The sequence below is a fragment of the Lontra canadensis genome, unplaced genomic scaffold (genome assembly GCF_010015895.1).
Source record: "Lontra canadensis isolate GAN:19392208 unplaced genomic scaffold, GSC_riverotter_1.0 scaffold38, whole genome shotgun sequence".
Lineage (NCBI taxonomy): Eukaryota > Metazoa > Chordata > Mammalia > Carnivora > Mustelidae > Lontra > Lontra canadensis.
Genome location: NW_022631032.1, coordinates 7533884 through 7561543, shown reverse-complemented (window position 1 = coordinate 7561543; position 27660 = coordinate 7533884). Strand labels below are relative to the sequence as shown.

Below are 27660 nucleotides of genomic sequence, written 5' to 3'. Positions count from 1 at the left end.
GAAAGGAAGAGAGTAGAGTATTTTCCTTTACAACCTAGGCAGGGCAGGTTCCACAGAACAGCCAGGAGACTGCCCGTATGGCTCTGTGGGCTACACACTTGCAGTTCTTCTTTATTTACCTAGTTGTTGCCTTTGGAGCAATATTGATTAACATCATCAAACATATTGGTTAAGATATTTAATTGAACATGTTGCAGGAAACCAGGATACTACAGGTGTCGACAGGTCTACACAAACAAGCACATTTTATGGTGAGAAGGCAGTGGGAGCAAAAAGGAAGCCTCTTAGAGAGACTGTAGATCAGACAGAAAAATGACTGGATTCATGAGATGAGGCCGTGGTGAGTAGTATGAGTGCCAGAATTACCTGACAGAGGCAAGACAGCTAGATATGGCCTCAGATTAAGAAGAAGCTGAGGGGGAGTGAAAGGAATAGGGATAGGAGATTGGACAGGGTGGTGTCTATGAACAGACCCTTAATGAGTAGCACCACCAAGAATGTAATCCAGAGTAGAGATCAGTCAGATGTGGAGGGCGAAGTCTGTAACACTGAAACAGAAAGGAAGTTTCTGTCTTCTAATGAAAGGAAAATTGAAAAGCAATGTGGGGCTTGGAGATGTAACCGGAAAACCACTTTGAGAGTCTGGTCTCTGTGTGATATCAAGTCAAACTGAAGTGAAGAATGAGATTGTGTATATCTCTGAAGACTTGCCTCTGGATGTTGGAAATCTCAATGTCTGTAGAAGCAGAAATAAAAGCTGTTTTGCAATCTGGATGGCTACCTGGGTGAGTCTTGTAAATTAGGTCTAAAGACAGATTTGTGAATCCCTGGCACATGGGTCATTGTGGAAACAAAGGAGTGTGTCCTAAAGAAAAACCAAGAACCAGCCTGAGGGATGCAGTGCTCTAGTCATGTGAGGACCTCACCAACTTTATAAAGTCCTAGAGCAATTCTGGATCTCAATCACTAATCCTAGCTCCCCCTTGATCCCACTGTTTTCTTTATCTTTGCTCCAAATCCCTGACTTCTATTCTGATTTTGCCCATGATCTCCTATCACACCTCACTGAACCCAGTGGGCTGGGGCTTCTCATTCTTTCTCAACTCTATCATTTGTTTGGTGATTTGCTTTTTGTCTACCACTAGCTATCCAAATGGATTCACCTCTTTTCTTATCAGCCTTGGCCCTGGACCATATAGAATATTCTTAAATTTCCTCTGCCTTCTACTTGGTTATCAATTTCAGTCAACTAGCTATAAGGGAGCCTGAACATTCTCTAGTAGAGGCCACTGTCTCTGACCCTAAATCCTCTCAACACCTTATTGGAGTCTGTGATCCTTTAGCTTTAGTCTCTTTTTATTGGCCAAATCTCCCTTTTCCTCCTTTCAATCCCACAATTTGAGGTTTCTTCTTCAAGAGTCATGTCCTAAAAGAATGTAGTTATTATTCCTAGGAAGAAAGTGGAGAGCCTCTTACAACTGCTAAAGCCAAAAAAGTTGAACTGCTTTACTGTGGACTCTTTTTGGCCCCCTGACACCCTATCTTACTGCCATTTTCCAGGTCATTGTGTTTTGGATTGGGTTTAAATACAGTCTAAGGAAAAAGCCCAACTCTTGATATCCAGGGTACAGGGCAGACAAGAGGAAGCCTTATAGATACGCCTGAAAGAGGGAAGAATTGGAGCCATGAGAGTAGAGGCACTGAGGGCTGCATAAAAAGTACTATTTACCTCATCAAAGAAATGAATCATAGTCCCATTTTATTTCTGATTTAAGACTGAACAGAGAGAAGATTTAAGAAAAAAATCTCTGCAGAAACATAGAGTGGGTTAATAGCACAGCCAGGCAAACCAGGCAATTTAGATGTACCTTCCCATGTAAGCAAACCAGGAGGCTCAGAGCTCACAAACGGAGCAAGGAAGCACTTGGGGTATTGGAGGAAGCATTCATGGGGAAGGAGGAAGGACCACAAGATAAACGTCCATGAGCTCATCTCAGGTAGAGAGGACACTGAGTGGAAGGAGACCCCTTCCTCACGCTGTCTCTGCCCCAACCCCTAGTGGAGAGGGAGAGGAAAGTCTGTCTAAAATATCAGGCAACTCATGACTCTTGCAGCAGGAATGGGGCATGAATGGAGGCAGAACCATTTTGGCCATGGGAAGTCACAGTGCAGAAGACAGGGAGAGCCAGTTACTGAAGGAGCTTGACATAGTTTGCAGGAAAGAGTCCAAAGTGGCCATGGCAACGTCCCCGCCACCAGCCCTCGTCCACCATTTCAATGTCAGTGATGATGTCATCAGGATCAAAGGAAATCTCGTCACTTCCCTCTGGGGAGGCAATTGATGGAATATTAGTATGGTCAAACAGTAATCCTTCCATTCCTGTGCCCACTATAAACCTCAGGGAGGGAAAGGGTTATTCTTCTTGATGCCAAGGCTGGTCCTTCACTGACCCCCAGAATCCATCTCCCTCTCTCCTAGTAAGGGCCTCCAGGCATAAGACCCCTGAGTCAACTCCAAACCTACCTCCTTGGTAATCATACAAGGCGATAGCTGAGATCCCTGCTCCAGTCCCAGCTGGGTTGCTAGATTCTGCATAATGAGAAATATAAACATGATCTCACCAACATGGAGAAGGAAAACAGGTCCTTCCAGAGAATGGGGCAATTCTTCCTCTTGCCCTACCCCAGACTAGACCCAATTCAGGAGCTGTTTCTCCCCCACCACTTACCAGCCAGAGTGGAGGGACAAGATGGATTCTCAATTTCAAGCACATCTTCATAGTCCCCATCTGGTTCACCATCCTGCTCCTGTCTATCCATTTCTCCAACATCCTCATAGTCATTCTCAGGCTCAGGCTCAGGCTCTGCTTCATAGACTGGCTCCTCTTCCAGCTGCAGGCCTTCCAGAGTCCTGGGAGGCAAAGCTGGGGGCTCTTCTTCCTGAGAAGAGATGGTGTGGATCAAAGCAACTTCCACCCACCAGGAGCTGCCTCTCTAAAACCTCCAATGGAGGGCTGCTAACTAAGGCTTCCATGTATCACTGTCCTACCACTTCTACCCTCTATCCTTACCTCCATCTAATAACCTCTCCTAGAAAACCCAGTCTTTTATCCGTATTCATTCCTTGACCTCCTCCCATACCCACCTACTCAAAACACCTACCAAGAGGTGACAGGAGGGAAATGTAAAGGGAGCGAGGAGAGGGAAATGGAAAACAAGTCTGATTCCTTGAATGATCAGGAAAGAATTGAAGCAAAAATACATTTTTGGGAATACCACAGTCAGGTTGCCCAACTGTCCTGGTCTGGCCAGGAATTCATGACCCCCAGAATGCAAGACTTTCAGTGCTAAGACCGGGATGGTACCACCAGACAAACCAGGATGGTCGGTCACTTCATATGGCCCACCTTCCTAGGACATAAAGAGATGGGAAAGGAGCAGACAATCTTTGGGGGTCCACTTACCTCTGGGGGATTCTGCCTCAAGGGCGGGGCAGGCACTGGGTGTTCCTTACTGGTTCTCACAGGCCCAGGCTCTGATGATGGACAGCTCCCTGCTGGAGGCCAGGCCTGGGGAGAGTAAAGCATCTCTCTTGTAAGTATACCTCCCTCTTTTATCTTATATTGACCAGGAGCTCCTCTTCCTGTCTCTGCCAATCCAAATCAACCACCCCCCAAGGTGGGCTCCAATCTGAAGTGATAGCTCCTTCTTCTTGTTCCTGCAACAATGACCAGCTGCACAGTCAAATATGCAAATCTTGGTTTATATAAATCTGGGATTTTCCTCCCTTAACATTTTGGTATACATGAGGCCCAATCACTCCGACTGAAATCTTCCTGAAGACAAAGATTTTAGACTGCCTGACACCAAGGAGGCCTGTGCCTTATTTTCCATCAATGATTTGGACTCCTTAGGCTCACATCTGGGCAAGGAATCCTGGATGTGAAGCCCAGAAGGCCAAGCACTCACCTCTGAAGAGATTTTCTTGGGCACCGGGGCTGGCACTTCTGGCTCTCCCACAGTGTCCACTGGCTGCTTAGCCTCATGGCTCATCTTTATCAGGGCCTTTCTCTCCTGTTGCTGCCTGGCTATCTGCTGTGCCTTTTCTTCTTCCTCCCGCTTCCTCTTCTCCTCAGCCATAGACTCAAATTTTGCCTTCAACCCACGGGCACTACTAGAAGCTGCAGACACAGGCAAAAGGAATTAGGATTGTCTTGGGTAACAGGTAGGGGTGGGGGTTGGCACTCAAAGGAAGAAAGGGAATTGGTTAAATATCCAAGCAGAGAGCAGATGGAGAGGAACTCATGAGAGGAAAGGTAAAGAGGTACTAATGAGGGGACAAGGGGATTACAGAAGGAGAATGGAGCCCTAAAGCCCAAATTTCCATGTAGTCAGGCCATGCAATCTCAGACTATTGTCCTTTCTAAGTTATAAACCTTGCTCCCCTAACTACCATCATTTCCTCTCTACATTCCTTAAATCTCTATGCCCTCTGACAACCAATCACCCTCTCTTCCCACATCCCAAGCTCTTGTCCTTCTGTATTCTTCCCAAATGGCTCCCTATCCCTCCCTCCCTGTGATCTCTGCTTACAGTTCCTTTCCAATGTCACTCGGTCTCTCTATACACTTAACCTGGTTTTTTTTAGTAGTATGAATCTGGAAATATATGGGCAGGGTCAAGTCTATCTCAGCTAGTCTAGGTAGTTAAAAGCATGGGAGGAGGTAGTCTAGGCATAAGAAAGAATGAGAAGGGAGAGGTGGCTGAGGAACATAGAGAAAAGGAATTGTTAAGACTCACCAGCTTCAATGGGTGTCGTCTTTTTATAAGCTGTGGTTGGAGCCTCCATTTCATTGAAGCCAACAGCGCTCTGTAGTGAGGAGAAGAGTATACATGGTGTGGGAAGGAGAAGGGAATGGTAACGACCTAAAGTCAGTATTGGGGTTTGGGGCCTCTATAGGACGTAGCCCTGACCATTTGATGCTCAGTAGTTAAATAGGGTATTCTGATATTGTTATTTTGTGGCAGAGAGCAGGATAAAGAAGTTCTAAACTGGTGGGCTCAGCTCCCCTTTTTGAAAGGTCAGAGTACCTTGTGTCTCACACCTCTAAGTCCAGTTGCCTAGAATGCAGCAGGGCCCCAGCCAATGCATGAAGAAGAACTGATGTGAATGGAGTGAAGAGAGATTACAGATTGAATTAAGCAATGCCTAGCAATCAATGAAATTTCAAACATCACCTTGTCCTGAAGTTTATGTGTTTGTCTCTCTCTGACCCCCTCCATTCTCCTTAGTTAAAGCTCAGGCTGCAGAAGACTTGTCCATTAGATGCTAAAGGCAGTCAGTGGGGAGTATAGGAAGACAGCTCAGGACACTTAGAGTTTAGTGACCTATTCTCAAGACATTGGTGTGCTGGTGCTTTACCTTATCCACTCGGTCCTTCTGGATTCCATACTGGCCACCAAAGCCCTTGGCATAATCTACAGGACAAAAGTTTTGACAAAAGTCATAAGAAGAGTTAAAATGCAAGGAATGTGTAGGTAGAGGAATCATGGGAAGAAAGACCAGAAGACAGGAATGTGGAAAACAGATGGATGAGGAGGTATGAGAATCAGAGGATAGACAGAGGCATGGATGGGAAGAGGCAGAAAAGGATTGAGAGAGAATGGACGGGAGGGAGATGTGAAGAGCAAAAGAGAAAAAGAGAGAAGTGACAGAAAAGGAAGGAATATAAAGGAAGAAATGGCGGAAAAAAAAATAAGGAGAGCCCTTCAGCCATCCAGGTGTCCCAGGGAAGAGAGAGACCTCTCTGTCCTTGTGAGACAGAGTGGCCCATGAGACACATAGCCCTATCACCCACGTGTCATCACCCAGCCTGTCTGTCTTTACCCTTTACTCAGTGATTCCTTCTCTTTGGTTTTCTCTGTCCCGCTCCTAATCTTGCTGTTTTCCTCTCTACCTTCCTGGTTTCTCCCCACCCCCTCACATATATACACTTACCCTTTATACCACCACCTCCACTGCACATCTGTACCTCTGTATTCTGGGTCCTCCGTGTCAGCTTTCAGAAAGGAAGGAGAGCTCTATGCTACTGTATGACCTCCTTCCTCTCCAACTCCAACTCACCTCTCTGAGACTCGTGTTTCTCTGTTTCTCCTTTGTAGTCATATCCCACAGCGGCCTTGTCCCGTTTATCCTTCTCTATCCCATAGCGGCCTCCAAAGCCATGAGAGTAATCTATGGTGGAAAGAGTAGTCATGAGAGCCCACTCTCATCCCACAGGAAGGTGTTGTGGAAGAGACAAGTCAGGAGGAATGGGTGCAGAGATAGGGGCCTGGGAAGGCAGCGGGCTAGAATCTAGGTGGATTAAAGAGAAAATGTCCTAAGCCATCTTTTGTAAACTTTAATTCAACATTGTTCACTCCTTTCCTCTCCTTTACTTCCATCCCAAGAAGAGGAGACCATTTCAATTTTCTCCCTTCTTCAAGGAAGGAGAAGATATAAAGAATGTAAGGACAGATTTTTAGGGGGAAAGAGGAAGATACATACAAAATTTATGCCTGTCCCTACTCCCATATAAACACTTAGAAATGTCTGCTAAAATATAACAATCTTTCTTTTTGTCAATAGTGAAGCTCAAGAGATAAGGAAAAAAAATCCTGGCTCCAGAAACAAATAGATGAATCACATCAGTAGAGATGAGGGTAATTATGAGCTGACTCAGAAAACCCAGGGGTGTTTTAAGTCCCAAATTTATTATCTGGATTAGGAACTAGGGTCATGTGTTCTTACCCAAGAACAGGGGGCCGGAGAATAAGAAATGGCAGTCTACCCATTCTTATAAAAGAGTTCTAGAAAAATTCTACTCATTTGTGTGGGGAAATGGTGAGGGGGGTTGTAGTTTGCTTAGCATTTGGTAGGGGGAAATTTTATCTATGGGACTCAGAAACTCCAGGCCTACCCTGAGTAGGTAGAATGCAAATATCCAGTTTTATACCACTGATATTTCACAGGAATTCTAAGATGAGAAGTTAATTGTGATCTAGAAAAATACATACCACAGAAAGAATACATATCAGAAAGATGGCAGGAATATGAGACAGAGTAGACCTCAATATAAAATGCATTGTAAGAGACGAGAAAGTTATAACACAATAAGAGAACAAATCACCATTAATGAGGGATATGTATGCTGGTATAACCTATTAACAGAATCACAACTCATGAAACAAAAACTGACAGAAACAGGAAGAGAAATAGAAAAATCTGAGATCCTCCATAAAAAAATTTTGATACTCCTCTTACATTAATCGATAGAATGTTTAGACAAAAAGAATATAAAATTATATAAGGCCCAAACAACATTAGCAACTAACAAGACCTAAATGACATTTACAGAACATTATATCCCCAAACTGCAGAATACACTTTTTTTCATGCACATAGAACATTCACCAAGATAGTCCATATGGTTGGGGCACCTGGATAACCGAGCTGGTTAAACATCTAACAACTGATTTTGGTTCAGGTCATGATTCTTAGGATCATGAGATCAGGCCCTGCAATTGGCTCTGCACTGGGCATGGAGCCTGCTTACTACTCTCTCTCCCTCTCCCTCTGCCCCTTACCCCTGCACTCTCTTGCTAAAATCAATCAATCAATCAATCAATCTTTTAAAAAATCAAAATAAAAAATAGACATCCAAATGAGAATGAGAATTTCCAATATACACCATAATGTGTTCTAGAAGAAGGAATAAAAGACAGAAGAGGAGAGGCACTATCCAAAGAAAACATGCCTGAGACTTTCCATAATGGAAGTATCTCTCAGGTTGAAGAGGATCGACAAGTCTCATGTAGGATAAGAGAAATAGATCCAACCCCTAGATATATCCTGATGATATCTGAGAATATCAGAGACAAAAAGAAAGCCTTTCATGGAAAGAAAAAAAAAGAACAGAGAGATAAGACATGTTACCTACAAAGGAATGATGTTAGACTACCCAAGAGTAGTTTAAAAAGAGGATGAAAAAAGTAGCCAAAGAGGATGAAATAATACCTTCAAAGTGTTCAAAGTGATGAAGGGAAAATAACAATGAAGAATGGAACAAAATGTATTTTTCAGACAAAGTCTGGGAGCTCTTTCGTAGGTTCTCGCAGAAAGTATTATCAAAGGATATACTTTAATAAGAAGGAAATAGAAGAAAGGAGCAAATAATGAGATACAATAAACAGTGATGCTCCAGGAACTTGATAAATACATTGGCCAATTTAAATAAGTATCCACTAAATAATAATAATGATTCATTTTTGTGGGGTTTAAAAACACATGGAGGGGTGCCTGGATGGCTCAGTTGTTAAGCATCTGCCTTTGGCTCAGGTCATGATCCCAGGGTCCTGGGATTAAGCCCCTCATCGGGCTCCCTGCTCAGAGAGGAGCCTCCTTCTTCCTCTCCCTTTGCACCTCACCAACCCCCGCCCTTACCTCCCCCAGCTCGTGCTCCACCACCCCCACTCGTGCTCCTCCCTTATGCTCCTCCCATCCCTGCTTATCGCCTCACCCCACTTATGCTCTCTCTCTCTCTCCCTCTCTCTCTCTTTCACTCTCAAATAAAATCTTTTAAAATACATAAATAAATAAAACAAACTGTGGAACTACATCGTGGGACTAGCGGGAGTTGATGACAGCTGTTAGGAGGTGAAGTCTGAGCAGAACAGGTCAGTCAGGTTGCTAAGGCTGAAGAGCAGGGTCCTTGCCTTTCTGAGATGCATGCTTCTCCACTTCGCCTTTGTAATCAAAGCCAACTGCTGACTACAGAGAAAACCAGAGTGCATTAGTTAGAACTGGAGCTGACAGTTTTCCCCCTCCCTCACATATCCTTACCCCTAGCTCAGACCAGAGGCTAGTTTCTAAGAGCTCAGGACTGAGAATGGGGGTTTAACCTGGAAACAGATGAGCACTCTGGCCTGACAGGCTGGTGTAGTGCCAGTGTGCTACAGAGCAATGAATGTGGGCTTTGTATGTTCATCACCTCCAGATTAAAACCCCAACCCCAAACTTCCCTATTTACAGTTGTTTAACTTTAGGCATATTCTTTATATTACTTAGCCTCAGTCTCCTCAAATATGAACTAAAAGTAGGTAAACCTGCCTTATTAACCTCAACTATAAAATGGGAGAAATTATCCCTCTTTATTTGGGATATTGTGAATACTAAATGGGGCAAGGTGTATAAAGGATTTGCATTGTGTCACTCAGTAAATTAGTGCTTTCTTCCAAACTCTCATGAAACTGAAATGAGGTAATAGCTAGAAAAATGCCCTGTAAAGTATAAAGCACATGTAAGTAATATTATCCTATTCCTAATTGATTATACTATGCCTCTTCTCTTTCCCTAAGTGGCAGCAGAAACCCAGAGATGTGTTTTGATGAGACAGAGGCAACTGGGAGATCCTAGCTACTCCAGGACCGGATATGTTGGCCAATACCCAACATCACCATACAGCTGCATTCCCATCTAGCTCAGTACCTATGGGTGTCTAAGCAAGACAAGATTTCACATCTCAAGAGCTCTTAGTATGTATTGTTTCTTAATTTACAGGACACACTGATTGTTTAGGTGATTCAGTCTGTGGCTCCTGAGGCAGATGAAAGAAAGAATGATGAGAGATAGGCAATGGCAAGATGGAAGGTTAGAGAACATTCCATGTCCCATACTCCATTACTGCCTTGAAAAATTACCTTCTTTCTTTTTCCTTTTCCTTATAGCAATTTTGAACTTTTCTCCCCACCCCCCTAAAATGCTTGAAGGATTCAGGCCCACCTAATTAATGAGGGCAGATAAAAAGAAAATCTCAGCTAGCTATGAAGGAAATGTCCTGTCCGTATGCAGCTGCAAGGGAAAAGACACTATTCTGCACCATAAAAAACAAGCTCAAAGAGTCTGATCTGGGGCACCTGGGTGGTGCTGTTAGTAGGGCAATCTCCTCTTTTTAAAACTACTTTTTTTTGTACAAAGGAGTCTTTAAAACCGCTGGATGTCAGGGATTTGGTGCTAAATCCTGTGAAAAGTAACCTTTACCTTTTAAAAACATTATAACCCTAGTTATCTGTTTTACTTGATTGTTCGCTGCTGTGGTAATAATACTTAAACTAACATCTGTGTTCTCCTGAAAGGCATAAAAAATTATAACATTTTGATGTTTGACTAAAAGAAGAGCTTTGAAATTTCCCTCTTCTTTCTTCATGTGTACAGGTATAATAAAAATCAGTGGTTTGACAAATTCCTTATCTAAATAGAGTTTGAGAATCTTTGTCTCATTTAAATTAACACTAATCACCCTAGCATGAGGTCTCCAAATTGGCACCAAGGAACTTGTTAAGGAAGTTCATGGGAGCTATCCTCATGACAGACCTTCCTGAGTCCACTGTCTTTCCATAGGAAAAGCATAGACCCACGTTCAATGGTGTGTGAGTACTGTAAGTCTCACATGATTTGAGCTGCATAGCACAGGGAGAGACTTACCTTGTCTGCCCTGTCCTTCTCAACTCCATATTTGCCCCCAAAGCCTTTGGCAGCATCAGTCTGAGAAGAGTGCTTCTCTACCTCAGCAACATACTCATGGCCCACGGCACTCTAAGAAAAATCAGATGGAATGAGTGAAAGATAAAAATGACCATAAAAAATGAAATGATATCATAAAAGACTCTTAACTGTAGGGAACAAACTGAGGGTCGCTGGAGGGGAGGTATGTGGTGGGATGGGGTAACTGGGTGGTGGGCATTAAGGAGGGCATGTGATGTAATGAGCAGCAGTGTTGCATAAAACTGATAAATCACTGCATTCTACCCCAGAAACTAATAACTACACTATATCTGATCTAACTTGAATTTAAACAAAATTCTGGGGAAAAAAAAAAAAAAAGAAATTGTACAGTCATGGGTTGGGATGTAAGAATACCAGAAATTCTATTCTGGGTCAGTCTCACAGCCTCCAGCAGTGTATCACACAAGCAATATGTGATACAAGGAGAGCAAGTTTACTTTTTCTGGAGGCTCACACATCCTAAGTCTTTTTCAATACTATTAGGAATCCGTCATTCAGGAAACCCCTATAGGATGTACTGGGAACCCCAAAGATAGAGACGAGGTAGACAGCATTTAAATCAGAAACAGAAAGGAAAGCTTAAAAAAAAAAAAAGGATTAATGGGTCAAAATAGAATGAGGCAGTTACTGAAGAGAGATCAAAGGGAACTGACTTAATGCTGCAGCCAATTGCATATTTCACGAAAAGAACCAGATGATTTTGTTCTGAATCTTTGTGCCTGGATGTCCATCAGATTTCAGAAGAGCCAGCAGAGCCCTGATATTTAACAGTGACTGACTCTCCACCAAAGGGGGTTGACTGACAAAACTGCAAGTAGCCCCAGAGGGCATACAACTTTCCTATTCCCTTCCACTTTTTATTCCATCTATTGTTTTATTTTCTATTTGGTTTTGAAAACTCTCTCTCTCTTCCAATATTTAGATATGGATACTTTAATAATCTGGGACTTGAGTAGTACTTCAAACCAAAAATGGTATCTTGCAGGGTCTCAAGAAATTAAAAAGTTTCTCCTTCTTCCTGTATTTCCAAGCTCATGCTAGGATAAACATCAGTACAGAGACTGATGTAAAACACTGCCCTGTTTGAGGTCCTGGGAACTCACTTTACAGTATTTTTAGGTCTGTATAGGTCAAATTTGCTTGTAAATTTAAGAATGAATGAATGTTTATCTATTTTAGTTTTTTCCTAGGAATTTTGTGGAGAATATAAGCCTGTGTTGCATTTTACACAATGACAAAACAAAACATTTCTTGAGGGTGAACAAACAGCTTTCACTGGATATATTTTTTTCTCCTTGAAGATAAACGTTTTTTTTGTTATAGGCATATATCTCTATCTTTGAGGTTAGAAAAATCAATGGAAACTATGATTTATAATACAATCATTTTTATCATACTTTTATAGTAGCTAATGGATAAAGGAAAACAATATTCATACTTGAAGGCATCTAATAAACAAATTCACATCAACATTTTTCACATGTGCATATTATATAAGGTATAAGGTATAATATATATGCAAAAAGAACACAAAGTACACAGTAAAGAAAATAATAAGAGAAGTTGCAACATCAACATAATATACAAACGCTTAAAAGCAGTATATGATTTAAAACACATTTTTTCCTTCTCCAATGGTGACCCTGTCTCCTTACTCTAGGAGTTACAATACTACTTGGCCTACCATGGGCCACCCCTTTTAAATTTTTGAATCTTGTTTTCCACTTCTATATTTTTTAAATTTTTTTAAAGATTTTATTTATTTATTTATTTGACAGAAAGAGATCACAAGTAGGCAGAGAGGCAGGCAGAGAGAGAGAGGGAAGCATGCTCCCTGCCGAGCAAAGAGCCTGATGTGAGGCTCGATCCCAGGACCCTGAGATCATGACCTGAGCCGAAGGCAGAGGCTTAACCCACTGAGCCACCCAGGTGCCTCTCCACTTCTATTTTAAAGTACAAATAACACTGGACTTTTGAACAAGTTTTAAACCATAATACCAATAAACAAATCAATCTATCTTTTGTCTTTAAGCAAATACCTTCCTTCCAACTTACCTTGTCCATGCGGTCTCTTTCCACCCCAAATCGACCTCCATACCCATGGGATGCTTTGGGCCCTGATTCCATCTCCTTCTTCTTGAGACTATCATGCTCCTCTGACACTTTGTTCCTCAGCTGGTGGATGCTGGAAGTAACCACATGACAGAGACTCATCTAGCAGGGAAGCCAAAGAATTCTCTTTCCCAGAAAAATAGAAGTCTTGAGGTATGTTGTTCATTTTTAGCAATAATCTGAGCCCCCAAAGTATATCAGTACTTGGTCTGGGAATAAGAAATAAGACCATAGCCTGATTTAAACTCTCCATCAGCCAATAATATTTCCGATAGTCTGTTATTTTGCCCACTAAATAACCTACTGATATGTTCTTCATTTTTCATGCTCCTGAATATTAGAGGATAGTGACACCAATTATATTCTTGAAACTGGGAAGTTATTTTCCTTCTGGCATTAGATATTCTCTCTCAAGAAGCACAAAAATATTTATATACCCTCTTACCCACACATTCTTCTCCTGAGAATCTACCGCAAGGAAATAATTTTAAACATGGCAAGGCTTAATATCTAATACTATGCACTGAAACACTGTATCTAATAGCAAAATTAAGAAACAATTTATATGGCCAACACTCAGAGAATAGTTAAGTAAATCACAATATTACCTCCCAATGGCATACTAGGAAGTCATTAACAATGATAGTTAGGAAAAATGTAGCTTTGGGAGATTTATCTATACATTAAATATTTTGTGTATATTCTTGTCAAAAATGAATGCCCTTCACCTCTGTTCCCAAATCTGATAATTCCTAAAGCTAAAATCTAGTAAAACAAACAAAAAGCAGAATCAGATCTATAAATACAGAGAACAAACTGATGGTTGCCGGAGGGGATGTGGGTTGGGGAAAATGGATGAAGGAGAGATGCAGGCTTCCTGTTATGGAATAAGTATGTCACAAGAATAATAGTCACTGGGTGTTATATGCAACAAATGAATTGTTGAACACTACATAAAAAACTAATGATGTACTGCATGTTGCCTAACTGAATATAGTAATAATTAAAAAGGGATAATAGTCACAGCATAAGGAATATAGTCGATGATATTGTAATAGTGATGTAATGGGGGGCGCCTGGGTGGCTCAGTAGGTTGAAGCCTCTGCCTTCGGTTCAGGTCATGATCCCAGGGTCCTGGGATCGAGCCCCTCATCAGGCTCTCTGCTCAGCGGGGAGCCTGCTTCCTCCTCTCTCTCTCTGGCTGCCTCTCTGCCAACTTGTGATCTCTGTCAAATAAATAAATAAAATCTTTTAAAAAATAAAATAAAATCATGTTAAAAAAATCGTGATGTCATGGGACAGATAGTAGCTACAATTGGGGTGAATGTAGCATAATGTATAAACTTGTCAAATCACTAAGTTGTACACCTGAAGCTAATTTAACATTATGTATCAACTATACCCAAATGAAAAAAAAGCTAATTAAAACCAATCCATTCATCTTTCGATGGACATCTGGGCTCTTTCCATATTTGGGGTACTGTGGACATTGCTGCTATAAATATTGGGGTGCATGTGCCCCTCAAATCACTATGTTTGTAACCTTTATTTTTTTTAGAGATAGATTTATTTATTTATTTACTTATTTGACAGAGAAAGAGAGAACGCACATAAGAGCATGCACACAAGCAGGGGGAGCAGCAGGCAGAGGGAGAAGGAGAAGCAGACTTCCTACAGAGCAGGGAGCCTGATGTGGGGCTCGATCCCAGGACCCTGGAATCATGACCTGAGCTGAAGGCAGCTGCTTAACCAACTGAGCCACCCAGGTGCCCCTATGTTTGTATCCTTTAGATAAATACAGAGTAGTGCAATTGCTGGGTTGTAGGGTAGTTCTATTTTTAACTTTATATATATATACATATACATACATACATATATATATATATGTGTGTATATATATATACACATACATACATACATACATACCACATCTTCTTTACCCACTTAAACTTTTGGGGGGAATCTAAGCTGGTGCAGCCACTCAGGAAAACAGTATGGAGGTTCCTCAAAAAGGAATATTACTCAGCCATCAAAAGGAATGAAATCTTGTCATTTGCAACAACATGGATGGAACTAGAGGGTGTTACGCTAAGTGAAATAAGTCAGTCAGAGAAAGACAAATATCCTATGATTTCACTCATATGCAGAATTTAAGAAACAAAAGAGATGAACATAGGGGAAGGTAAGGTAAAATAAAATAAGATAAAAACAGAGTGGGAAGAAAACCATAAGAGACTCTTAATTATAGAGAACAAATGGAGGGCTGCTGGAGGGGAGGTGGGTTGGGGGAAGGGCCAATTGGTGATGGGCATTAAATAGGGCACTTCATGTGATGAGCACTGGGTATTATATGCAACTGATGAATCATTAAATTCTACACCTGAAATTAATAATACACTCTGTATTAACTAAATTGATTTTAAATAAATATTAAAATGAAAAAAGTAACTGTACCAGGAATAAGTTAAATATAATGCCAATATCAGAGACTTTAAAAAAAAACTAATTAAATTCACTCTTATCACCTGCACTAAAAAGAGGCATTCTCCTTCTTACTTCACTTTCATCTTCCCATGAGGACAGAGAGCATCTCTGCATATCTCTTTGCCCTGAGGATATGAAGTACTAGCTCAGCACTAGCACTAGTATCAATGAGTGACAATCAGGACTGATACTTGGGACACCTATAAGCACCTCTAGGGGTTCTTAGAAACATTTGGGCAAGAGAATCCTTAATTAAAAAGTTGACTTCCTGCAGCAAGACATAGAAGTTTAGAGAATTGAGGCAGTGGTGTTACTGGGACTTCACTAGCTTCAGAAAACCAGATATATTGGTTACAGGCAGAACGGCCAACCCACAGCAGAAATTCTCCTCTTTCATGGGAGAACAGATCCATCTGGTGGCCTTGGAGTATAAGCCCACCAAAAGTCTTTTTTAAAATGCTTCTCAGCTTTAGTCACAGTTAATTTTAGAAAGCTGGCTTTGAACCCAGTGAAATAAGCCAAGTGCTGGAAGAACCATCTGTTCCCATGCCTGCTCTAAATCCTCTGACAGCAGCGGAGGCAGAGATCCTGTGTTGCTAGTTCAACAACACTGACACTTTAGAAATGTCTGTGTCAAAAAAGCAATTGGTTCCAAGAGCATGTAAATAGCTGTTATTTCCCAACCAAAATATTCAGATGAAGAATGAAGAAATGGGACTAAGAATTACTTTCAAACGAGGAAAAATGTGCAAAGTTTTAATGACTCCAATGATTGCCACATGGGTCATAACTATATCATAGTTAAGAGAAGTTTTTAAAAGGGATTTAAAAATCAGATTCAGGGGCGCCTGGGTGGCTCAGTGGGTTAGGCCTCTGCCTTCGACTCAGGTCATGATCTCAGGGTCCTGGGATCCAGCCTGGCATCAGGCTTTCTGCTCAGCGGGGAGACTGCTTCCCCCCATCTCTGCCTGCCTCCCTGCCTACTTGTGATCTCTGTCAAATAAATACATAAAATCTTCATAAAAACGTAAATAAAAATGAGATTCAGGAATTTCCACCTCATAGATGACAGCAAGGCTAGTTAGAGGATCATGCCAATAGATAATACAATTCAAATAAAAATGTTGGGGCCAAAAAAGACCAACTTCATATCAAATTCTGTAGAATATAGCTGAAGCCACTCTAAATAGGTCTTATATATTGCTCCTTCATTCAGTAAATATTAAATATTAATTAAACCTTTGACTGTAAGGCACTCCACTATGAAGACAGTGGCCATTGGAAGAGATACAAAAAGTTATAATCCAATGTGCCAAGTGGCATATATAAGAAACTTTTGACACATTAATTCTCAGAAGCCTATTTTAAATTTTAAAATACCTTGGAATTGATAAAGCAATGCAGTTTATGGGAACCAAGTGAAATCCAAGGTCTTAAAGATGAACTAAGAGAAGGAACCGATCTTTTTGTTCCTGTTACAAAAGTAAAAGCAAAAAGGTGAGTCACACAGACTAAGATTTTATCCACAGATGATATGTTCATAGATGTAGAAAATCCTAAAGGATCTACAAAATGTGCTAATAGAAATACTAAGTACATTTGGCAAATTCATAAGACACAAAGTCACTATCAAAATCAATTTCACTTCTACATACAGGCATAACTCATTTTAGGAGCACTTCACTTTAATGCACTTTGCAGGTATTGTGTTTTTAACAAATTGAAGATTTGTGGCAACACTACATTAAGCAAGTCCATTGTACCATTTTCCCAACACCATTTGCTCATTTCTTGTCTCTGTGCCACATTTGGATATTGTGCACAATATTTCAGAGTTTTTCATTATTATTATACTTGTTATGGTGATCTGTGATCAGTGATCTCTGATGTTACTATTCTAATTGTTCTGGGGCATCACAGACTGCACCCATGTAAGCTGGTAAATTTAATTCATAAATGGTACTTGCTCCACCAACCAGTCATTTCCCTATCTCTCTCCCTTTTCTCAGCCTCCCTATTCACTGAGACACAACAGTGTTGAAGTCAAGTCAATTAATAACCTTACAATGGCCTCTAAGTGTTCAGGTGAAAGGAAGAATCACATGTCTCTCCCTTTAAATCAAAAGCCAGAAATGATTAAGCATCGTGAGGAAGGCATGTCAAAAGCCAAGGCGGGCCCAAAGCTAGGCCTCTTGTACCAAACAGCCAAGTTGTGAATACAAAGGAAAAGCTCGTAAAGGAAATTAAAAGGCTACTCTGGTGAAAATAAGAATGATAAGACAGTGAAACAGCCTTATTGCTAATTTGGAGAAAGTCTGAGTGGTCTGGATAGAAGACCAAACCAACCACAACATTCGCTTAAGCCAAAGCCTAATCCAGAGCAGGGCCTTAATTCTCCTCAATTCTAGGAAGGCTGAAAGAGGTGAGAAAGCTGCAGAAGAAAAGTTGGAAGCTAGCAGAGGTGGGTTCATGAAGTTTAAGGAATGAAGCCATCTCCATAACATAAAAGTGCAAGGGGAAGCAGCAGGTCCTGATGGAGAAGCTCAAGCAAGTTCTCCTGAAAATCTAGCTCAGATAATTCATGATGGTGGCTACATTAAACAAGGGATTTTCAGTGTGGACAACACAGCCTTCTATTGGCAGAAGATGGCATCTAGGACTTTCACAGCTTGAGAGAAGAAGTCAGTGCTTGGCTTCAGAGCTTCAAACAACAAGTTGACTCTTGTTAGGAGCTAAGGCAACTGATGATTTTAAGCTGAAGCCAGTGTTCATTTACCATTCTGAAAATCCCAGAGCCCATAAGAATTATGCTAAATCAACTCTGCTGTGCTCTCTAAATGGAACAACAAAGCCCAGATGATAGCATGTCTGTTTACAACATGGTTTATTGAATATTTTAAGTCCACTGTTGAGAAAGAAAGATTCTTTTCAAAATATCACTGCTCATTAACAAAGCACCTGGTCACCCAAGAGTTTTGATGGAGATTACATGATTAATGTCATTTTCATGTCTGCTGACACAACATCAATTCTGCTGCCCATGGATCAAAGAGTAATTTCTTCTTCCAAGTCTTATAATTTAAGAAATACATCTCGTGAGGCTACTGCTGCCATAGATAGTGTCTCCACTGATGGATCTGGGCAAAGTACACTAAAAACCTTCTAGAAAGGATTCGCCATTCTATCTGCCATTAAGAACACTCATAATTCTCTCTCTCTGCCTGCCTCTCTGCCTACTTGTGATCTCTCTCTGTCAAATAAATAAAATTTAAAAAAAAAAGAACACTCATAATTCACAGGGAGAGAGAAAAATATCAACATTAATAGGAGTTTAGAGGAAGTTGCATCCAGCCCTCATGGACGATTTTGAGGGGTTCAAGACCCCAGTGGAGGAAGTAAGTGCAGTTGTGGGGGAAACAGCAAGAGAACTAGAATTAGAAGTGGAGTCTGAAGATACAACTGAATGGCTGCAACCTCATGATACGATTTTAATGGATGAAGAGTTGCTTCGTATGGACAAGCAAAGAAAATGGTTTCTTGAATTGGAATGTACCCCCAGTGAAGATGCTGTGAAGACTGTTGAAATAACAACAAGCATTTAGAATATTAAATAAATTTACATGATAAAGCAGTGGCAGGTTTTGAGAGGACTGACTCCAGTTTTGAAAGAACCTCTACTGTGGGTAAAATGCTATTAAATAGTGTTGCATGCTACATTGATGACAGGAGTCAATCAATGTAGCAAACTTCCAATTTTGGCACAGAAAATTTTGCCATAGAAATTGCCACAGTGACCCCAACTTTAGCAACCACTACCTTGATCAGTCAGAAACCATCAACATGAAGGAAGACCCTCCACCAGCAAAAAAATTATGACTCACAGAATGTTCTGATGATGCTTAGCATTTTTTAGCAATAAAATGTTTTTAAAGTATGTACATATTTGTTAAAAACATAATGCTATTGTACATCAGTAGACTACAATATAATGTAAATATAACTTTTATATGCACTGAGAAATTTGAAAAAAAGTTCATTTGACTTGCTTTATTATGATATATACTTTATTGTAAGGATCTGGAACCAAACCTGCGATATCACTGAAGTGATATGAATCATGATATGTAGTCTTCACTGAATGAAGACTACATTAGCCATGGACATTTGGAAATAATTAAAAGTTAAAAATAAATACCCCTTATCATCACATGGAATCATATGAAGTGTTTTAGCATCAATTTAACAAAATATGTCCAAGACCTAAACATGGAAAAATATTTCTGAAAAAATTAAAGAAGATCTAAATAAATACATGTTCATGGGTAGGAAAATTCAAGATCATTAAGCTAACAGTTTTCTCTAAAATGATCTACAGATTCAATGCAATTTCAAGCAAAATATGAACAGGACTTTTTAATAATAATTGACTAGTTTATTCTAAAATGTATGTAGAAATGTAAAGTCCTGGTAGAGTGAAAAGCTTTTTTTTTTTTTAAAGGAGACAAATTTAGAGGATGATGTGACTTTATAAGATATCATAAAGCCCAAATAATCAGTGCTGTATGATTCAAGACTGACATATAGAGTTAAAAAAAAAAAAAGTCTGGAAATAGACCTGTGTATATATATATGGTCAAAGATGCTAGGTAAGTGAATGGAGAAAGAACAATTTTTTTTTTGGGGGGGGGGAGGCAGAAGGAGAGGGAAAGAGAGAATCTTAAGCAGGCTCCATGCCCAGGATGAGCCCAAAATGGGGCTCTATCTCATGACCTTTAGATCATAACCTGAGCTGAAATCAAGAGTCAGACACTTAACCAACTGAGCACCCAGATGCCCCCAGAAGAACAGTCTTTTAATGATGTTGGAACAATAAAATAAACATGTAAAAAAAAAAAAACAAACCACCTCAATCTTTGCCTCACACTGTACACAAAAGCTAATTTGAAAGAGACCATAGATTTAAATGTAAAAGCTAAACTTATAAATCTTTTAGAACAAAATATAAGAGAAAATTTTCATAATTTGAAGGAGTAGGCAAAAGTTTCTTAGATATATAAAGTGCTGTCAAAATATTTTTTCAAAATTAGACTTCATTAGAATTAATACCTTCTGATCTTCAAAAGATGCCATTAATAAAGTGAAAAGGTGAGTTTTAAGCTGGAAGAAAATATTTGTAAAATACATATCTCAAAAAACACATATCCAGAATATATAAAGAACCATTAAAGCTCAATAACAATACAAATGATCTACTTTAAAAGTGAGGAAAAGATTTGAACAGACACTTTAGATGAAGATATATGAAGATACACAAATGACATATTGCCATATGCTCAACAAAATCAGGCATCAGAAAAATACAAATTAAAATCACCACATACCGACAAGAGTGGTAAAAATTAAATATACTAATAATACCAAGTATAGACAAGGATCCAGAGCAATTAAAATCCATTCATTATTGGTAGGAATAAAAAATGGTAAATTCCTTTCAGAAAATAGTTTGGTAATTTCTTAAAAAAATAAATACACACTTACCATATAACTCAGCAATTCTACTCCAAGTTATTTCCCAAGAGAAATAAAAATACATGTCAACAAAAGATTTGGACCCAAATGTTCATGACAGCTTTATTTGTAATAGTTCCAAATTATCAACAATCCAGATGTCCATCAGAAGGGTAATGGACAGGGGCGCCTGGGTTGGGTTGAGCCTCTGCCTTTGGCTCTGGTGGTGATCTCAGGGTCCTGGGATCAAGCCCCGTGTCAGGCTTTCTGCTCAGCAGGGAGCCTGCTTCCCCCCCACCCCCACTCTCTGCCTGCCTCTCTGCCTACTTGTGATCTCTGTCAAATAAATATAGATAAAATCTTTTAAAAAAAAGGGGGGGGATAATGGTTAAATCAAACTATACTATATCCATACAATGGGAAACTGCTTGACAGTAAAAAGGAACAAAAGAATACTTATACACAGAGAGGGAGGCAAACCCTCTTTTAAGAGACTCTTAACTCTAGGAAACAAACAGGGATGCTTGAGGGGAGGTGGGTGGGGGGATGGGGTAATTGGTTCATGGGCATTAAGGAAGGCACTTAGACTGAGCACTGGGTGTTGTAAGCAACTGATGAATCACTAAATTCTACCCCTGAAACTAATAATATGCTGTATGTTAACTAAATTGAATTTAAATAAGATCTTAAAAAAAAAAAGACTGATAAGTAAATACCATGGATAGATCTCAAAAAATTATGCTGAGTGAAAGAAGACAGACACAAAAGAATACATTCTGTATTGCTGCATTTACATAAAATTCTGGAACAAGAAAGACTAAGATATAGTGACAAAAGCAGTTCGGTGTTTACATCCAGCCAAGGATGGACATGGGATATACTGACTGCAAAGAGGCTCATGAGCAAGAGAGAGCAACACTGACAGAAAGAAGCTGGACAAAAGGACTAGAGCCCTTGAAACACTGGGTTGCTTGGAGTTGCCTGGCCTAGGACTTCTCTATACAATAAATAAGGAATGGAAACTATTTTGAGCTATTCACTGAATTACCAAGCCACTCCCCAAACTAAATATACTTTAGTCAGACTTTAAAAAGAAAGATTATGGTGTGGGGGAAGGTAGTGAGATTAGAGAGAACCACAATCACTTCCTTTTCCTGTTCTGAGTGATCTCAGCTCTGCAGCTACTGTTCTTCTCTCCAACTTCCCCCTCCTTTCCAAAGCCCATAGCGATTCCCATTTAACCTTAAAAATTGGCTTAGCCCCCACTGGCCAGAGAGAATCCCAGAATATTAGAGACTTAGTAATGGGAGGTCTTCAAGAGGTCTTTTTGATCCCAGTGGGAAGACTGAGAATCAGAGAGGAAAAGGGCCCTGTCCACTGTCACCTGCTAGGAAATAGCAGGGAGAGAGGGCTTTTACACCTTGGTAGCATGGGTAAATGGGAGGGGAGTGGGTTTTTGTGTAAATGTCTCCACCATTCATGCTATCATAGAAATCCAGTTAGGCTAATAAGGTAACATCCGAGGTCACTACATTTTACAATTCCAAGGGTCAGCAGTTAGGGTAATGGATATACTGAATTGTGTAACTCAACAGTCCATGTAAATACTACTTAGGGAGAAGAAAGACTCATTTTTTTTTTACAAGTTTATGCTAGGTTTTTAGAAAGAAAATCTAATTTAAACTTATCTATTTAACAAGAAAGAGAAATATTATTGAGCTGCTTCAGAGGTGCTAAATACTGCTAAATACTAGAAAGTTGATACATGTTAGCCCACTGAATTCTAACCATATTCTGCAGGGTAGCCATTATTATCCCCATTTGATAAACAAATAAACTGAGATTTGGAGACATTTATGTCTAAATTCACATCACTTATAGCTACTGGGTTATCCATTGAACCTAACTCTAATTTGATAGCCAAACTCAAGCTCTTTCTATAAGATCATGGCAAAAATTTAAGAGTCCTCCTTAAAATGTTCTGCTTCTACTATGTGTGAGACAGGCACTGGTTGAGGAAATGTACAAGGAACATTTGTATCCTCCTCTTAACTGTTCTCAGGATACTAGGGCTGAGTAGCCTTTACTCAGGAAAACTCAGGAAAGGATTTTTTTTTTCCTTTAAGCTATGAGCAAAGGAACATCAAGAAACTTCCTGCATGGCTGTGCTCCATTTTTTTTTTCATCTTTCCAACTGCTTCCAGAATTGCCTGGTTTATTTAAGAACAATATTCGTTATCTTTACATAAAATAAATTGTTATTCTGATCAAACAACAATGCATAGTATTGAATATTATCAAATTATATAACACAAGGCAAGTTTTCATAGTGTGTTGTTTGTGTAACGTGGTATCCACTGACACTTTTTAAATCTAGGGGGAAAAGAGGTAAAAACAATGTTGTTAGAGTGTGTGTGGATAGCTAAAATGTAGTTTTAAGCAGTATTAATTTTGCCAATTTGTGTATGATTGTTAGTTTTTGCTTTTTTATTTTTGCTCTTGTTATGCTGTTTATTGTGTCTACCTTGCTACTCATATTTGACATTCTGATACAATCCAAAGCAGACAGCTCTGTTTAGATGATCCTGAACAATCCATGGAGGAGAAGAGGGAAACTTTCAATGTGAATATATAATATATACCACAGAAACCCTTGGATATATTCCTTTTCTCTTACAGTATGAGTGTTGGTTTGCTTTTATTTCTGATAAAATATTGGGTTATGATTTTTAAGACCCCTAAACACATTACTAAAATAGTTTTAATCAACAGGTTTTCCAAGTGTCACATTTCTTCATATTACCATTAATGGTTTCCAGCTTCTGTCAAGTAGCCAAATTCAAATTTTTATTTTAAAAATCACCCAGGCCAGGTACAGGACCTAATATTGCCCTCTTCTTACAATATATATTCAGTTATTTATCTTGATGTTTTACTGAATCTTTCTTGGCCCATCTGAAGTCACCTACATTCTAGACACACATTTATATTTATGAGGCTATACAGTAATACAACCTCAGTATATGAGCTACTTCCTCTCTGAATCCCTTATAATAGACCCACTAGGGAAAATAGCATAGTTGTCAGAAATAAGAGAGAGAAGAGGTTGGGGGCGGATAAAAGGCGAGACATGAAACAGAAATACACAATCATAGATAGGGACACACGGGGACAGATTTGAGAAAAACAAACAAATGCAAAGACACATAGACATTAACTTCCTCGTCTCCTCTTTATTCCCTCACTTTCCCCTGAGTTTCCAAGTTTTCCTCGGGCTTTTCCCATACCCTTTTCCTGTTCCCCAGTCCTTTTGGCACCTACTTGATATGCTCTGTGCGTCCAGAGCCCTCAATGGTCTTGGCTCCCCACCGTTGCTCCTTCTCAGAGATGTCATTCTGCAAAAGACAGCATTCAGCAATAAGTGATGGCAAGAGATGGGCCACATTGAGAGAGGCTGTGCAGCTGACACACATGCCCTCCAAGTCTCCTACATCTGCTGCCTCCTCTTTACTTTTTGTAAAAGTAAACTCAGGGTCTTTACTTAGTGTCTTTACTCAGACTTCTCCCTATATTTATCCGACCCTGCCCCCCGCCATGTTAGAATTAAACTGGTGGGCTCTGAAATCTTCCTTTCTGCTCCCTTCAAGTCTGCTATGACTACTGAATCCCCACAAATTACACAGGTCTACCTCATATCTTGGCTCACAGGCCAAAGGAGACCCAGGTTAACCTGCACCTCACCTTCACCATAGCTTGTCATAGCCCCTCAATCACAATGTCAAACTCCTCTGCCTCGTCCCCTCCCATCTTCAAATCAACTATCATGCATCTCCCACTCATGACAGCCAATTGTCCTACCAGTCAGTTCCACAATTAGCACTATTTCAGTCCCAGATTCTAAATCCCCTGTAAGATGACAGAATGGCCTAGATGCCTTTCCCTCATTGCCCCACCTCCACCTTTTATTGATTTTCCAAGCAAGCAAAGCTATTCCCAAACTTACCACAAAGTCAGGGTCTGTATCCCAGTCATCACCCTGGGTCTCCACGGAAACAGATACATCATGCCCTACTACAGACTTCCACATCTGAGGGTGACAGAGATGGGAATAATTAGGGGGAAAAATCAAGATGAGAGAAAACAAGAAAGCTGAAGTCAATGATAGAACAGTCCAATGGTTTTGTTATTTTTTTCTTAGAATAAAATAGAACCTGAGGCAAAGCTGATGGAAGTTTTAGGAAAATACTTTTGTTCAGTTACAGGAGTGGGGAGGATAATTTATTCAAGATGAACTAACATGGTCTAGACCCTACAGAGTCTGGAGAGAAGTCATCATGGGTATTGGTAATGATAACTAATGTTAAATGTAGGTAATAGAGGTAATGTTAAATAAGTGCTGGGATCATTCATTGATGTTACAAGGCTAGCTGGGCAGTGGCTTGAAGTGGCAATCAATGAGAGGTACTAGGGTATCCCTAGAATATAGCACCATCCCGCTCAGTTTTCTTTTTCCCTTTTTTTTTTTTTTTTAAGATTTTATTTACCCATTTGACGGATCAGAAGTAGGCAAAGAGGCAGGCAGAGTGAGAGGGGGAAGCAGGCTCCCCACTGACCAGAGAGCCTGACGTGGGGCTCAATCCCAGGACCCTGAGATCATGACCTGAGCCAAAGGCAGAGGCCTAACCCATTGAGCCACCCAGGCACGCCCCTCCCCCCACCACTCAGGTTTCTATACATGACTCCTGTTACAGGTGTGTATTGGTCCAGCTCTGAATAAAGTGAACACCTACACTCCTCTCTACCACCTGCATGATTCTATTGAGAAAAATTCCAACTCCAGTGCAAGTTGCTATCCCATCTCAACTCTAAGAGCAGCTACTGAACAGGTGCATGAGGTCAGTAGGGCAGTCAGCTGAAACTCCTACCCTGAATAACTTATAGGGAAGCATTATTTTCTGGGAATGAATCACCTATTCTTTAATTTTTAAAAACAGTTCAATTATATTTCTAAGGAAGATAGCTGGTTCAAAAAATAACAAGTAATGAATCCTTTATTTTGAACATTAGAAGTTATTAGATTTTTATTAACTAAGTAAATAATAAAGAAATATTTAGAGAACACTAGTATGAAATGGGAGCCAAATTGTCATTCTACTGTGACATCCCCAGTGTTTCCATTGGTCCTGCCAATTACGCATGAGGAGTGGCAAGTTGCTCTGCATCTGTGGGATCCTGGATCTCTGTGTGAAGATGAAACAATGGACAATGCTTATCTGCTTGGGGGACACTGAGACTTCTTGACCCTGACGCCACTTGCTAGCTGGCACCTCCCCTAGCCATCCTTCCCTGGACTCCTCATTCCACTGGTATCTTTTCCTATGCTCTTTACTGTCTCCTAAATGAGTTCCTCTTAACTGCTCCTAGGCCTCCATAGTGCCTCCAATACAGGCCCTCAGAGCCTCCGATTTTCCTTTCCACTTGAAAACTACATATTTCTCCACACTCTGAAAATCCCTTTGGAAACTAGGCCAAGGAAATTGCGGGGAGGGGGGAAGATTGGTTAAAGAGATGCAAAAAGGATAGTGGAGATAATGGAGAAATAGCGACTGAATCAGCTGCGCTGTGGGATGAGTCCCTGCCCAAAACAGCTCTGCCTTCCCCTGTGGGGCAACAATTATGGATGCAAGAGCAGGTAGAGAAGGCCTATGGTTCTCCTGGCTCCTGGGCTGCTTTTTGAGAAAATGACTTCACACAGAAAGCTGGAAAGGAGAAGTTTCTGAAATATTCATAATCAAAAAGGAAGCAATGAGGACTGATGGTCCTCTCCTCTTTCCAGTTCTTCCTCTGAAGCCTCAGCCTAACTTACCCAAAAGACCTTTCAACCTCATGTATTTTTGAAACAAAGGAAGTTTCTGATACAAAGACTATTTGGTGTCCTTGAGCTTCCCTCCAGAAATAGGAAAGCAAGAGGCACTCTTAGAGGTAGAGGTCTGGGGATAACTTGGTGAGGAATGGCGCCCAGGATTGCCGACAATCAAGGGCCTCATCACAAGGCTGCCTGACAGCATCAGTAAAGTACATGGACCTTGAGTCAGGTCACCCCAGCTCTGTTACTAAGCCCCTGTGGAAACAGGGGAAAGGGAATGACCTAGGGTATGTACTTACTTGTCAGGTACCAGGGTAAAGCAATTAAAAATACTAACTTGGTAAATCATTGAACATCTTTGATGTTCAGTTTTCCCCAAAGGAAAATAAATGAAGAGGTTAACCTAGCTAATCCACCCAGTCCTCTTCATTTCTGACATTCTGGGATTATGTGATCCTACAATCACAGAAACCAGCCCTAATCAAGCCATCATGCCTGCACTGGGCCTCCATCTGCACTGGTGCTCAGCACCGGCATACCCCAGCAACTACTTCCTGCTCTATCACAATGTCTCCTATGTGAGTTTTGTCTCTCTGCAAGACCATATGCTCTCCAAGGACAGAGACTTTGTCTTTACCTCCTGTAGTCTTCCTCCCACCCCAGTGCCTAGCAGCAATAGGCCTTAGGAGGAGGCTGTAGACTGTCAGCAGAAACTAGGGAGCCCTGAATGACTGCTGAATCCTGTACCCCGGGCTCCAGACCCCCCCATTTCTGTTTCCATCCCCGGACGTTAATTACCCACAACCACTCACCCCCAGGCCTCTTAAGAGCTTAAGAGCCTATTGGCAGTGACTTCATCTCTCACTGAGGACTAAGAGCCAGGTAGGTCCCTCTTAATTCAGCTCTTACCCTGTGCTCCCCGACTTTCTCACTGCTCAGAATACCCACCTCCAGTAGTGCGAGTGTCTGCTCTAAGATCTCAGCCTTTCACGTCGTCACTGGGCTCCCTCTCTGTGCTGCCACTTCAGAGCAAGAGACACTGAGCTGCTGCTTCAGTTCCGTATTCAGGTTTTCTGTCATTTCCTGA

The 27660-nt window shown here is 40.6% G+C and overlaps 1 protein-coding gene across 1 annotated transcript; it reads right to left on the bottom strand.

The window, feature by feature from the left end:
* Positions 1 to 168: 168 nt before the first annotated feature.
* On the bottom strand, positions 169 to 27660 carry HCLS1 (hematopoietic cell-specific Lyn substrate 1). The gene is made up of 14 exons (XM_032869569.1): positions 27522 to 27660; positions 24711 to 24794; positions 24029 to 24102; positions 12659 to 12788; positions 10523 to 10633; positions 8755 to 8809; positions 6125 to 6235; positions 5423 to 5478; positions 4801 to 4870; positions 3970 to 4181; positions 3465 to 3569; positions 2730 to 2940; positions 2525 to 2590; positions 169 to 2326 (listed from the first exon to the last, which is right to left on the bottom strand). Exons 2-14 carry the CDS (start codon positions 24792 to 24794, stop codon positions 2190 to 2192), a joined length of 1422 nt encoding a protein of 473 aa, XP_032725460.1. The 5' UTR covers positions 27522 to 27660; the 3' UTR covers positions 169 to 2189.